The 15,187-nt window shown below is 33.3% G+C and overlaps 1 protein-coding gene across 1 annotated transcript; it reads right to left on the bottom strand.

Moving 5' to 3' along the window:
* Window positions 1-6,673: 6,673 nt before the first annotated feature.
* On the bottom strand, window positions 6,674-8,153 carry LOC123666935 (putative Dol-P-Glc:Glc(2)Man(9)GlcNAc(2)-PP-Dol alpha-1,2-glucosyltransferase). The gene has a single exon (XM_045600948.1). The coding sequence runs from the start codon at window positions 8,151-8,153 to the stop codon at window positions 6,708-6,710; it is 1,446 nt and encodes a 481-aa protein (XP_045456904.1). The 3' UTR covers window positions 6,674-6,707.
* Window positions 8,154-15,187: the final 7,034 nt, after the last annotated feature.

Here is a 15,187-nt window from a genome sequence, read left to right as displayed (position 1 = left end):
AGTTTATTTAATAAACATTTATTTTCCTTATATATATATATATATATATATATATATATATATATATATATATATATATATATAAATATTTCAAAAATTTCATTAAAATCGCCACAACTCAATTATTATATAAGTACCTAGTACAGTACATATATTCCATCATATAGCCAACAATCAGGTTTACCCTCGCCTATAGATGTTTACATTTAAAAAAAAAACTTTTACATAAAAATTTGCAAGGCAAATGACAAAGATCTTAATCACTGGAATAGCATTTTTTATTAATATTATTTTAGCTGTTTAAAAGGTTATTTGACTTCTAATACAAATGTTTGTCATGTGCATTCAACCCGTAACCGCCAGCGCAACGGCCACAAACCAGTGCTGTGACTATTTATATTAATATTATTAACATAAATTCTAATATTTATTTTATATAAATTTTATCTCTTTTTATTAAAAAAAAATGTAGAAATAGACAGAACCTTATCGCTGAATTGTTATTATATGTTAATGTTCATGTTTAACATACAATGACATCTATTTGTTCTAGATCCTGATGCATTCGTTTCATAAGTATAGTATGTTAAACAAATGTGTGACGACCGCTCTGGTATAATGGTGCGTCTGCCGTGTCGGCGGCGCCTAAACATCGACGGTCGCGGGTTCGATTCCCGCTCGGAGAGGATTATTATTAGGTATTATTAATAATAATATTCTTTATTGCACACCATTATAAGATACAAACAAAAGTAGTACAATTAGAGGAAGATGTACAAAGTTACTTCCAGACAACCTTTGGGTATAGGACAGCACATAGAAAAGCGGTTAGGAAGTGTACAAATAATTGTTATAGAAATTAAAATACATCACAATAGATTATAAAATTATACATACATATATACATACATACGAATGCTTACACACTTACATGCATACTCATATATAAATATAAACAACTAGCTGACCCGGCGAACTTCGTATCGCCTAACACAAACTTTATCGTATGGTATTAAAGTTCAAATTGACTTTTAAGTATTATCACAAATCTTTTGTATGGGAGTATAGAAAAGTGTTGTTTTTAGACTTTTTCAGGAAATTTAATTTTTTTTTTTTAGAATTTTTCTCTCCGTAAGAACCATCCTCGTACTTCAAGGAATATTAAAAAAAAAAGAATTAGCGAAATCGGTCCAACCGTTCTCGAGTTTTGCGCTTAGCAACACATTCAGCGACTCATTTTTAAACGGTTTTATTTAGCTCACCCCGTTTGTTTTATTTTTTATTTATTATTTATTCTTGGGTCAAATTTAGTAATTCAAATTTCACCCTCTTCCTGTCAACCGATTAATCTGAAATTTTGTATACACTTTGGATTTTGGTGACAATACAATTATGTTTATTCATTATCATTATAAATTCAAGATGGCCGCCGCTACAAAATGGCGGATAATTTATGTTTTATTAATCCCATCAATATGGGTATCAAATGAAAGGGCTCAACAAGCAGAATACAATATACTATAAAAAATTGAAATCCAAGATGGCGGCCGCTACAAAATGGCGGATAACGTAGGTTTTATCAATCCCATCAAAATGGGTATCAAATGAAAGGGCTCAACAAGCAGAATACAATATACTATAAAAAATTGAAATACAAGATGGCGGCCGCTACAAAATGGCGGATAACGTAGGTTTTATCGATCCCATCAATATGGGTATCAAATGAAAGTGCTCAACCAGTATAATCAATGTACTATATAAAATTAAAATCCAAGATGGCGGCCTCTACAAAATGGCGGATAACTTAGGTTTTATCAATCCCATCAACATGGGTATCAAATGAAAGGTCTCAACAAGTAGAATACAATTTACTATGCAAAATTGAAATCTAAGCTGGCCGCCGCTACCAAATGTCTGATAACAATTTTTTATCAATCCCACCAATATGGGTATCAAATAAAAGGGCTTGACAAGAAGAATACAGTGCACTATACAACCTCAATATTTAAGATGGGCCTTGCAATAATGAAGCACTAAATGAATTAAACAGAATGCGAAATAAAAACTAAAAACTAGAAAATAAAAATAGGTAAAAAAACTTTTTAAGTTAAACGGTTTTATGTTAAACATACATTGCAATGTTTAAGATAAATGTACTAAAAACCAAAAAATAATAAAATAGATACAGTCGTGGGTATTATAAACATATGCATAGACTAGACTAAAATAAAACCGTGGGGCACGTCAATTGTCTACAAATTATCGACTTAATGTGCGATAGAAGAATCGTTTAATTCGTCGTTAAAATAGGCAGTTGGCCCGCAGACGGTGAGGAAATTACTTACTATTTTCTTGCTCATGGAAATTCCAATAGTTATACACTCCATGTAAATAAAAGAGATGTTTCAACTAGTTTATCGTTGGACATTCACACTGCTGGCTGGCGAGGAATCGTTTCACTGCTCGTAGTTTGTCTTTAATCGACAAAACATATGATAAAAGTACTACTCGCTCACCACTATGAACCCCTAAAACTCGCTTATAATCGAGCTTGCTAGCTTGTTTCCACATTCTAGCCCTACTTATCACACGTCCATCGTTGTCGGTTGAACAACTGCCTAATTATAGTGTAACATTACAAAACAAACATTTTAATCAACGATTGTAGACAATTGACGTGCCCCACGGTTTTATTTTAGTCTAGTCTATGCATATGTTTATAATACCCACGACTGTATCTATTTTATTATTTTTTGGTTTTTAGTACATTTATCTTAAACATTGCAATGTATGTTTAACATAAAACCGTTTAACTTAAAAAGTTTTTTTACCTATTTTTATTATATTATAGAAACAATTCATACATATTTATGTCATCCAAAGGTGAAAAGACAATCATGGCGAATTTAGCGACAGATAGTGAGCCGGATTTGCTGATAGGATATTATTTATTTCTGGTTGTAAGTCCTTCTGTGTCTCCCCGTGCCACGAAGAGCACGTTAAGCTGTCGGTCCCGGTTATCATATACACCTGATAACTATCGTTGCTCATAGTAGGCTCATGGTAGGTAAAAATATATCCGCCAACCCTGCTCCAATAGCAGCGTGGTGGATTAAGCTCTGATCTTTCTCCTACGTGGGGAAAGAGGCCTATGCCCAGCAGTGGGATATTACAGGCTGAAGCGTATCAACTGTGTAACACTGACCAGGTGTGGATCAAAAACAATTATTTTTGAAGTAATACTTCTTTACGCTTTTTTTTTACTTGGGGAGTAAGCTGGTGAATGCGTGATGAGAGCGTTACGAAAAGTTCGATCGGGCGAGGCGAACGGAAGTTGAGAGGAAGATATAAGTTAGATGGAGCTAAATAAGTGTTACTTTAGTCGTGTGGTCTAAAGCACTCGTTTTTTTTTTATTAATATACATAGACAACACATACCTACGGAAATATCTATGACAGTTATTCAGTTAGCCATTTCAGCCATCCAGGTTTTCCGCAATCAGCATACAGCCTAACCCGGCAATCTTACGTAGATCGTCGGTCCAGCGGGCCGAAGTTCAATACGCGGAATCCACTCAAGGACACGTCCACTCCAATGGCGATCAGTCCTGCGATACAGGACACCAGCCCACTGCCACTTCAACTTATTAATTCTGTGGGCTATGTCGGTTACTTTCGTTCTCTCGCGGATGATCTTATTTCTCATCCCATCTTTGAGGGAAACCCCAAGCATAGTCCGTTCCGTTGCACGTTGAGTAAATAAATAAATACAAATATTACTACAATACTCAGGCGGGAATCGAATTCGCAAGCCGCGAAGCAGCAACCAGGTACACTATAAACTTAAAATGTATATTAAATTCAATTTTTAATATCATATGAAAAATCGACCGTTCCAGCGGGGAGCGAACCTGTATTGAAGCTATAAGAACAATGTACCCGCTAGATCGAAATTTTTGATATGATGATTTTATATTCGGTCCTAAGCGATATGATATTAAAAATTGTTTAGAATTCCCTAATGTGTGGGTAACACAAAAAATAAAATAGTATATTCAATTGAATTCAAATCGATTATAAAAGGAATTCAATGTTAAAGATGTTTTGTCGTGTCAATGTTATTGAATCTTTCTCAATACCTATTTTTTTATATATAACTTTTCAACGCGCCGGCGTGACTTTAACCCTGTGCCAGTAAATTCCGTTTACAAAAAAGTATTTATTCTGTTATTTTCTATTTTAGAATCACGTTGATTTTTTTATTTAAAAAAAAAAAAAAAAATTTGATAGAGATTTTCTATACCATAGGTACTTTATATGGTTTTTAGTATAATCATGACAGATCAATATATAGCTTTGCTTAGCCCTGATAAGCGTATGAATCATTTAGCTGGTAACGATTTTTGATGTGATAATGTAGGTTTTGTCAAAAAACCCCACACATGCATACGATACCATACGATTCCATATATGTAGATTTCAATTTTTTTCCCTTGCAGTAGGTACCTGTGTCATATTTTTTTTTATACAAGCAAAAAGACGGCAAACAAGGATACGGCTTAGCTAATGGTAAGCGATTACCGTAGCTTATAGACGTCTGCAAAACCAGAAGCATCCCCCCAGGAGACCTGGTCACCTTGCTCACCAACAGGGACACAACACTGCTTGAAAGCAGTATTATTTAGCTGTGATCTTCTGCAAAGTCGAGGTACTACCGCAGTCAAGCTGCTCCAGATTTTGAGCAGCACATTGCCTACTGTGCCCAACATCAGTTCAGAATTTTATCCAAAACTAGCATCCCGCCCCAGCTTCGCACGGGTACTGAACAAAAATTTTTCGATAAACATACTTATAAATAATATATAAATAAATATTTATATTACACCCAGACTCGGGGTAGGAATCGAACACACAACCCTCGGGGCAGAAAGCAGGGGTCACTACAAACTGCGCCAACGGGCTAGTCAAAATTGTAAAAACTACATTTTTGGCTTTGGTATCGATTGTAGATATTCAATGTGCAGTTTTCTACCATTTTATTATAAATATGTATAGATTTGACAATAGAACCTTAATAACGTTCAAACTTATAATTTAAATTAATTATGATCGAATTTCGACCACTAAGCGACCACTAGTAAACCAATTAGGCATTTATTTATTATTATACTAGCTGACCCGGCGAACTTCGTATCCCCTAACAGTCGATTCTTTAATTTTATTAATTTTTTTTTTTTGAATTTTTCTCTCCGTAAGAACCATCCTCGTACTTCAAGGAATATTTAAAAAAAAGAATTAGCGAAATCAGTCCAACCGTTCTCGATTTTTGCGCTTAGCAACACATCCAGCGACTCATTTTTATATTATAGATGATTCTGTATTTCTTTTACTTAAATATAATTAAACAAACGCTTCACACTCAACAGCCCCCAGTAGTATTTTCTCCTGTGTTGGGGGTCCTGAAATACACAATACACAAGCACAAACCCCCAGACCAAGACAAACATCTGCATCACCAAAACAAATGTATGCCATGTGCGGGGATCGAACCCGTAACCGCCGGCGCATTAGCCGTAATCCAGCGCTGTAACTAATCTGTAGGATACTGTTAATTGGTAGATAACTTTATGTCTTCTGGTGGATAAATAGAAACAAATATTAATTAATTTACACTTATATTAATTCAATAAAAAAAAATGTTTTACATGATAATTACGATAAACTTAAAGATTCATATTCACAAATTTTTAAGAAAAAAAAAATATTGTTAATTTTATTTCGATTCAATCGAATGTTACAGAAAAAAAAAATTACATCAATTTTCACTTAATCTTATTTAAATACGAAAAAAAAATTGGAATCATTATCACACTCAAAATAGAAAAAGTACTCAAAATTAAATAACAAAATAAAAACATTCGGGTTTACAGCACACAAGAGTTATCAAATTAAAAAAAAAAAACTATCTTTTTGCGAGTCGGTTAAATTTATAAACCCTATCTGTCAAAAAATATAAATTATACAAACAATATTAATTAACAAGCATGCAATGAGTTTTAATCAAAAAAAAAAAACATAAATTTTACTTTGTATCTTATCATTGCCAATTATTAATATCGAATTATTTTAATTTATTACACACACAAATGTATCGTCCAATTTTTTTTTTTTTAAATATCATTTCTGTTATATATTAAGGCAGACTTCATTCAGGCGCCAAACAGAACATTAGTAAAATTTAGATAATTTTTACAATTATACCAAGAATAATTCATAATTCCCCCAATAGGTTACAATATTATAACAATTAAATATTTGTCTACTAAAAGATTTAATAAATGCTAATAACATATCTGTCACATAAGTTACTGATATGTTATATCAATAGGAGGCAAATGTGCTCATGGCCAATAATTATGAAAACCAGGTTGCAAATAGAAATATCTGACTGATAAAAGTGAAATTTGTGGGTAAAACGAAAAAAATATCAAAAAAATTTAAAGTTGGATTCTGTTTTACTGCAGATATCTTTAGTGGCAACAGGTTACAACTGGCTCTTAACAAATAATTGATTCTCGTTACATAGCAATTAAATAATAATATTATGATTTAATCTTCCGTTCAGCGCCTTTTTTGTAACATAATTAATAAAACAAAAAAACATACATAACTCACACATTAACAGACTACGATTTCACATTTACGTCCTACCAAATTATCCTTTGCACCTCATCTAACGTATTCCAAATTATTTTTTTTGTAAAGAATATGTTAAAAGTAACCGCATTTATTATCACGTAGTACAGGAACTCGGCTATAACCATCTTAAACGACGGCCTGACAAACCTCAACCGGAGAACAATGTACGGAATTAGGAAGTAACGAATTTCAACTAACTTTTGCAATGCTACAACAATAAAAATACAGATCGAGTACGGTAGTAAGAACGATATGCAGTTATGATCTTTTAAATTATCATATAAACTAAATAAGAAGAAGACGTACGCTGGTACTGTTGCGTATATCGCAAAATCATATTTCCTGAACCAACGATTCCACAAATAAAACGTATAATGACGGTTGTCAGCCAACATGTAGGGATGGATAAGCGTATTAAAATGTACGATTATGTAAAACAATATTGAAAAGAATAACACGTACATTTTATTGTTTAACATAAGCTTTAGGGTTGAAGAAGCCTTGGCAATGACATACGGCAGACCGAATACGCCGTAGAATAATAGGAAATACAATAATTGGGTTACATGTATTGTCACCATGTGAGCTTTTTTGTCTCCGACAACAATCGAACCATTCAAGAGTAGGAACATAATAAATGTTAACAGCACCGCGATTTGCTGCACCATGATAAGCCAATCGGAGATGTTTGTGTACCTAAAAGCTATCGAAAAACCTGTCGACATATGATATTTCAAGGCTATAGCTGCATCGTACAAATTGTAGTAGCGTTTTAGTTTTGAAGGATCAATATCCTGAGCGGTTATTGATCTCATCGATAAGGCAGACTTAGATATGTGTCGATTACCGAAAACTCTCGAACTTCTTATTATTATGTTTAACATCTTATGACCGAATACCATTGCTACCCACACTACATTAGTCTGCCTCATGACGACACAGCACAATCCAATGATAAATATTAACCATTTGCTGCGAGTAATAATACAGAGCCTCGTGAACAGTAACACGAACATTAGCGACATAGTATCCGTGTAATATATGTGCGAGAAGAAATACAAAGGAGGCAAGAGAGCCATGTTCAACGCTTGCAGAACATTTTTCGCTTGACTACCATTTTGATTAGCATATATGAACTTTAACATGGACGCGAATAGCATCAGATTAATACATGAACCAACTAAGTTAACAAATCTTAGATTATAAGTGTTACATTCAAAGAATGGGCCGATGGCCACAGTTGATACCATGTACAGTCCAGGGAGCGTCGTGATTTTAGAATCCCAGTATGAAAAGTTGTATTTGCAGTATAACATTCCTTGGGGTATGTGGAAAAACTCGTCGATAACAACTTGTGATGTTTCATACACTTTGTCAAATATTAACTTGGAAACGGTGAAATATAAGCTCACTGTGAAGAACAGCAGCAGGTAATATTTGGTATTTCTCCTCATTTTGTTGATCTGTAACGAAAAATTACTTTCCTAAGTCTTTGTTCTAACACTTCACAGTTAAAAAGCAATTTAACTTCTACCTTCATTTAATTAATGTATTACTGTTAATAAAGCTAATTTTACGTATACTTAAGAATAAATTTCTACTTTTATTAACAATTTAATTACAACATCAATTGTAAAAATAATTAGACATTATATTGTAACAAAATTTTACAATTTATTAAGATTATAAATGTAAGGTAATCTCATTTGCACGTGCCACGTTTCCATTTAATTTTAATAATTCACATAAATTTTACCAAAACGTACAGTATTTTACTATATTTGTAAGAATAAACACAATTTATTCACTAAAAATTATCAAAAGATTGTTAGTAATAAAAACAATTACCTTTTAGCCTCTCCGTTCAATTAAGCATATGGCACCAATATGTGATGTTTCAATTACGTTCAACACAAAAATGTTGAAGGTATTTTTAATAATATCGATGAATTTTTAATTCAAAAAAACTGATAAGACTCAAAGGTGAATTGTGGCGGCATTTTTTGACAGCTGTTATCCGGTAGGTAGGTACCCGCAGAGTGTAACATCAATAGAAACAACATGGCGTCGATTTTTTTTTACTAGGATTTAGGATTCTTAGATTTATAATATTTTAATTTTTTTTTACTTTTACAAATTTGTTAAAGTAGATTAAAACAAATGTTATAAAAGATGAAAAATTTGTAAAATAAATGGATCCAAAACATTTAAACAATTGACTAGTTGCAAATGATATACCAAAGAGCAACACGGAGGGGAGTAGCCATGTACAGGCGTTCCCCTCTGTCAAGGTATAAGGCCAAATGGCCATATGCATACAATAAAACTAGTTGCAGCCGCACTGATTACTAGACTAAATCTAGTTGCGCGATTGAATCAACGTCCTTCAAAAAATGCCAAATTGTTCTGTATTATGCTGCAAAAAAAGATCTGCCACGTCAAATTTACTAAAACATGGCGTTACCTTTCATACGTAACTATTTCTTAATCACATTATTACTTGTATACTTCTTTTAAACCTTTTTTAAACTTAAAAATTACAAATATTATCGGTCGTGTTGACTCGATTTGTTTACCAACACCGGCCGCTCGCCCTCATACAATATGCGGATTGGTCGAGTGACTGATCGGAGTCTATTTCCGAGACGTCATTGTCGCCGAGCGATAGTGTTGTTACCAGTTTGTTTGTAGATGGTTATCGATAAAAACGGCACAGGCAAAAAAGAAGACAGACATTTTTGAGATTTTGATTTATTGAAAATATTATATTGCTAGCTTTTTTCAATAAACATAGTTATATAATAAAATTGCATTAAATTAAATATAATACACAAGTATACATAAGTATTATTTTTGAAAAATTTTACAAGAATTATTTAATGTGAACTTCGACCATAATGTTTTATATAAAAATTTGGCAGGTTTTCTAAAAATCCAAATTTGAAGGATACATGGAAAAAAATTGTAACAACAGATTAACCTGGACGTCCACAAAAATTAGTGTAATTTGTTCAGATCATATCAATACCACTAACTTTCAAGTGTTGGCGAACAATAGAAGGATTAGTCCAGGGCACCAAACCAACACTAACGCCACACTGTTTTTGTCCCGTAAGTTTTTTTTTGCCTCATGTACAAGGTAATCAAGATATGGTTCACCTTAGTCATAATAGTGAAATGAAGCTTAGATTTATCAAATTTGAAAATTAACAATGTTAAATCCATCCTTTCAGAGTCATCAACAAATCATTCAATCTAGCAGATGACAAGCTATCATCTTATGATGCCATTAGTGCTACGGTCCCTATTCCCGATTCGTTGACATCATCGTGTACATCATGAACTCCTCAAAATGTATGTTAACTTTAAATCGTTTATTGTAGACTGGCATTGTTTGGCACAACAACGTTGCACCAAACGTATTGTGCCATAATTATAATAGTTAGACATATGCTGTCGCGATACTTTTTAACCGACTTCCAAAAAGGGAGGAGGTTCTCAATTCGACTGTATTTTTTTATGTATGTTAGTTACTTCAGAACTTTTGACTGGGTGGACCGATTTTGATGATTTTTAATTTAATAGAAAGCTGATGTTTATCATGTGGTCGCGTTCAAATTTCATCGAGATCTGATAACAACTTTTTGAGTAACCTTTGATAACGCGTATATATTACGTATATTGTATTACTTGTCGATGTAATTGAAGTCATTTTTTTTTCTTTTGCGAGCAAATACAATTATTGTAGATAATGATGTGTTCTACAAAGTCTTACTACATTATATATTTCTATTATCATTAGTTTTTGCAGCGCACACAATGTAAGGATTTTTTTAGGTTATCTTTTTATCCCTTGGGTTACATTATTGGAGTTTTAGTAAGGATCCCTAATATTTTTGAAAATATAGTATAACCTATGTCGCTCAAGGATAGTGTAGCTTCTCAATGGTGAAATAATTTTTTTAATCGGTCCAGTAGTTTCGAAGCCTATTCAATGCTAACAAACAAACAATCAAATCTTTACTCTTTATAATCGTTTATTTTACATGAAGATGTTTGATTTGTAGTATATAATAAATTAAACCTATTTTTATAATAACATCTTACCTTTGTATAACTTTAAAAACTTTATTTCTCTAACCGAGTACTTGAATTTATCGATAATGCATATTGACAGTTGTTACAACCATGGCTGTAAGCAACTTTTCAGTGTAGTTGCGGCGTGTCATTATACTGTAATGACACAAAATGTATCTGTGTGTGTGAAAAATGTAAGTGTGACTTTAATTTAGTATGTGTGAGTTTCGTAGTGACAGACGATTATTTTGTGTGGGAATTAGATAAAGTGTGCATGTGTGTAATTTCCCCCTGCAAAAAATGACAGACAGTTTTGTATCGGTAACAAACGCAATGGCTACTCCCCTCCGTGTTGCTCTATGTATTTATGTAGTAAAATAAAATACACTCCATCCAAAAATAAAAGTAAACAAATATGGCGGAATGGGTATCCATAGACTACTATAGTGCTGTGATGTATGTTGATAAATGTCGATCTCGGTTGTACAAAACAACGGAAAAATATACCGGCACAAACATTTCTTTCTTAATGAAAAAAGAAAACCCACAAAAATTTATTTCTCATATTTATAGAAAACTAATCCATTTTAAGTCCACCAACCCGCATTGTAGCAGCGTGGTGGATTAAGCTCTGATCCTTCTCCTACATTGCGAAAGAGGCCTATGCCCAGTAGTGGGATATTACAGGCTGAAGCGAATCCATTTTAAAAACTAGTAATATAAACAACTGTCACCGGTTTTTTAACCGACTTCAAAAAAAGGAGGAGGCTACTCAATTCGACTGTATATATATATATATATTTTTTTTATGTATGTTTGGAGATAACTTCTTCGTTTATGAACCGATTTTGATAATTCTTTTTTTGTTCGAAAGGAGATATTTATAGTTTGGTACCATGATAAGGAAACCAGGATCTGATGATGGGATCCCAGAGAAATCGAGGGAAATTTTCAAAAATCGTAAGGGTGACTAGTAAAGTTAATCATATTTTCATTACGTACTATAAAGCACTACTATTTAATAAAGGTCTGGAGTCGATCTGATGATGGAGAAGAAGTCGAGGGAACTCTTCAACAATTTATAGCAATTACCTGCTTTTTGAACTTAATTCGTTTCTATTGATGAGAACTTTGCACCTATATGAGTTATAAGTGCCATTACAGTCTGATGATGGAGACAAAAGTTAGTCGAGGGAACTCTTTAACGATTTATAGCAATTACCTGCTGTTTGAACTTAATTCGTTTCTATTGATGAGAACTTTGCATATATATGAGTTATAAAGTGCCATTTCAGTCTGATGATGGAGACGAAAGATAGTCGAGGGTACTCTTCAACGACTTATAGCAATTACCTGCTGTTTAAACGTAATTCCTTTCTATTGATGAGAACTTTGCACCTATATGAGTTACAAGTGCCATTAAAGTCTGATGATGGAGACGAAAGATAGGCGAGGGAACTTTTCAACGATTTATAGCAATTTCCTGCTGTGTGATCATCTGTGACGCAGAACCAGGTTCGATGATGGAGCCCATAAGCACTCGAGGGAATTTCTCAACAATTTACAGCAGTTACCTTTTGCTGTTTGACGACCGCTTTGATATAACGGTGCATGTGCCGTGTCGGCGGCGCCTAAACACCGACGGTCGCGGGTTCAATTCCCGCTCGGAGTAGATATTTATGTTTATATAAATATTTATTTTTGGTCTAGTTGTTAATCCTTGTGGTTCTCCCAACCTAGCCTTGGAGAACACGCTAGGCTGTCAGTCCCGGTTGTTATTACGTACACCTGATTGCGAACTTTACTCATAGTATGTCGACGCGTTAGCGCAGCGGTCACAGCACCGGCTGTAGCGCTGGCGTTAGTGGGTTCAATCCCCGCGCACGACAGACATTTGTATTGGCCATATAGATGTTTGTCATGATCTGGGTGTTTGTGCTTGTGTATTGTGTATGTTTCCGAACCCCCGACATAAGAGAAAAAACATCCTTGTTAGGTCTACCCATCACTAAAAATTGTAAAATAAAATAATTTTTAACAAAAAAAAACCGACTTCAAAAAGGAAACTAAAAAGTGAAAAATAAATTTACTTAGTACAAAGTAATTCGTATTTTGATTTAGTTAATCAGAAATGATTAAATAAATATTTTATAATTTTGAAGTTGGTGCCAAGTAAATACTACAACAACCTAGCTACAATAACAAATACAAACAACACACACACAACAAACAAGTACAAAAAATATTATTAGATATGTCAAAACAATAACAGATAATAACAGTATTCAACCTAATAGTTAATGAAACAAATTATGAAAGAAAACTGAATACAACTTATGAGTAGATACTAGAGTAGTTATTGTTTTACTTGGCACCGACTTCAAAATTATAAAATATTTATTTAATCATTTCTGATTAACTAAATCAAAATACGAATTACTTTGTACTAATTAAATTTATTTTTCACTTTTTAGTTTCCTTTTTGAAGTCGGTTTTTTTTTGTTAAAAATTATTTTTAAAATGATATAAACATTTAGTTTATTTTTGACATGATAATTATTAATATGTACGATTTTGTTTTTGTGTTACCCACACATTAGGGATTCTAAACATTTTTTGAATATCATATTAAAAATTGACCGCTCCAGCTCCAGGTCTACGGTTCGCTTAAACCGAAAATAAAAATCATCATATCAAGAATTTCACTCTGGCGGGTACATCGTTCCATAGCTTAATTGGCTAGAGCGCTGACACGGTTAGTCGGAGACGCGGGTTCGAATCCCGCTGGAGGGGTCAATTTTTGATATGATATTCAAAAAATGATAATTATTGTGGTACATAATAAATAAATTCCATCTATATAATAACACCTTATCTTTGCATCACTTTAAAAATCTAATTTTCCTAATCGGGTACTTGAATTTATCGATAATGCGTATCGATAGTTGTTACAACCACGGCTGTAAGCAACTTGTCAGTGTAGTTACGGCTTGTCATTATACTGTAATGACACAGAATATATCTATGTGTATGTGAAAAATGTGTGTTTTAATTCAGTATGTGTGAGTTTTGTAATGATAGAGGGTTATTTTTGTGTGGGAATTAGTGTGCATGTGTGTGTGATTTTCCCCCGTAAAAAATGGCAGACAGTTTTGTATTGGTAAAAAACGCTATGCCTACTCCCGTTCGTGTTGCTCTTTGCATAAATAACAAAAACTAAAAAAACATTTCAAAATCATGCTTTTATGAATAGCATGTTTGACCCTTCGCTGTTAACACAGTGCCTTAAAAAATATAGAAATGTGAATTTTGCTCACAAAATGAAAAAAAAAACTCACTTCAATTACGTTGATAAATAATACAACGTAGGTAGACAAAGAAATAGTCAAGTAAATACACGTTATCAAAGATTACTCAAAAAGTAGTCCAATTCCAACTTAAAAAAAATGTTAATTTGCTGCTACTGAGTTGGTATCGATTGCATACACGCACACAAAAGCACTACTTTTGAGAGTGCTCGATTGCGCGACGCGTTGTTGTAGTTGGAACCTTCAACGTTGAAGATTATGCCGGATATTGCGCTTTAGTACTGTAATTGGAAAACCGCCACTTGTTTTATAACATACATGCATGGTCGTATGTTTCTACGGTAAGCAACTTAATGCTTGTGTTATAGGTAACAGCCGGCTGTAATAGCAATTTTTTTTTTCATAAATATATACATAGAAATATTACATAAATATAGAAATATTACATTTATAAATATATTAATGACAATATTACACCCAGACTCAGGCGAGAATCGAACTCACAACCCGCGGAGCAGAAAGCACTACAAACTACAAATTGCGCCAACGAGTTAGTCACGCGACTTTGTGGAACGCGGCCGATAGCCCGATACTGTTTAATATGCTGTTTAATATTAATGTTGTTATAGTTCGCGTCATGTAAAAAGAACGCTGAAAGAAACTGGAGGGGGTGCGTTTGCGCATGGGTATACTCGCGCACAAGTACTACTGTTTTACTTTTTAACCGACTTCCAAAAAAGGAGGAGGTTCTCAATTCGACTGTATTTTTTTTTTTTTTTTTTTTTTTTTTTTTTTTTTTTTTTTTTTTTTTTTTTATGTATGTTACCTCAGAACTTTTGACCGGGTAGACCGATTTCGACAAATTTTGTTTTAATCGAAAGGTGGTGTGTGCCAATTGGTCCCATTTAAATTTATTTGAGATCTAACAACTACTTTTCGAGTTATATATAATAATGCGTTTTTACTTGACGCTTTTTTCGTCGACCTACGTTGTATTATACCGCATAACTTTCTACTGGATGTACCGATTTTGATAATTCTTTTTTTGTTGGAAAGGGGATATCCCAGGTTTGGTACCATGATAAGGAAACCAGGATCTGATG

This window comes from Melitaea cinxia, chromosome 27, assembly GCF_905220565.1.
Source record: "Melitaea cinxia chromosome 27, ilMelCinx1.1, whole genome shotgun sequence".
Taxonomy (NCBI): Eukaryota; Metazoa; Arthropoda; class Insecta; order Lepidoptera; family Nymphalidae; genus Melitaea; species Melitaea cinxia.
The sequence above is the reverse complement of the archived record's forward strand: the minus strand, read 5'-3'. Positions and strand labels throughout refer to the sequence as shown.

Excerpts from the sequence above, each read along its gene's own strand:
- LOC123666935 (XM_045600948.1), bottom strand. The coding sequence starts at position 8,153 with ATGAGGAGAAATACCAAATATTACCTGCTGCTGTTCTTCACAGTGAGC.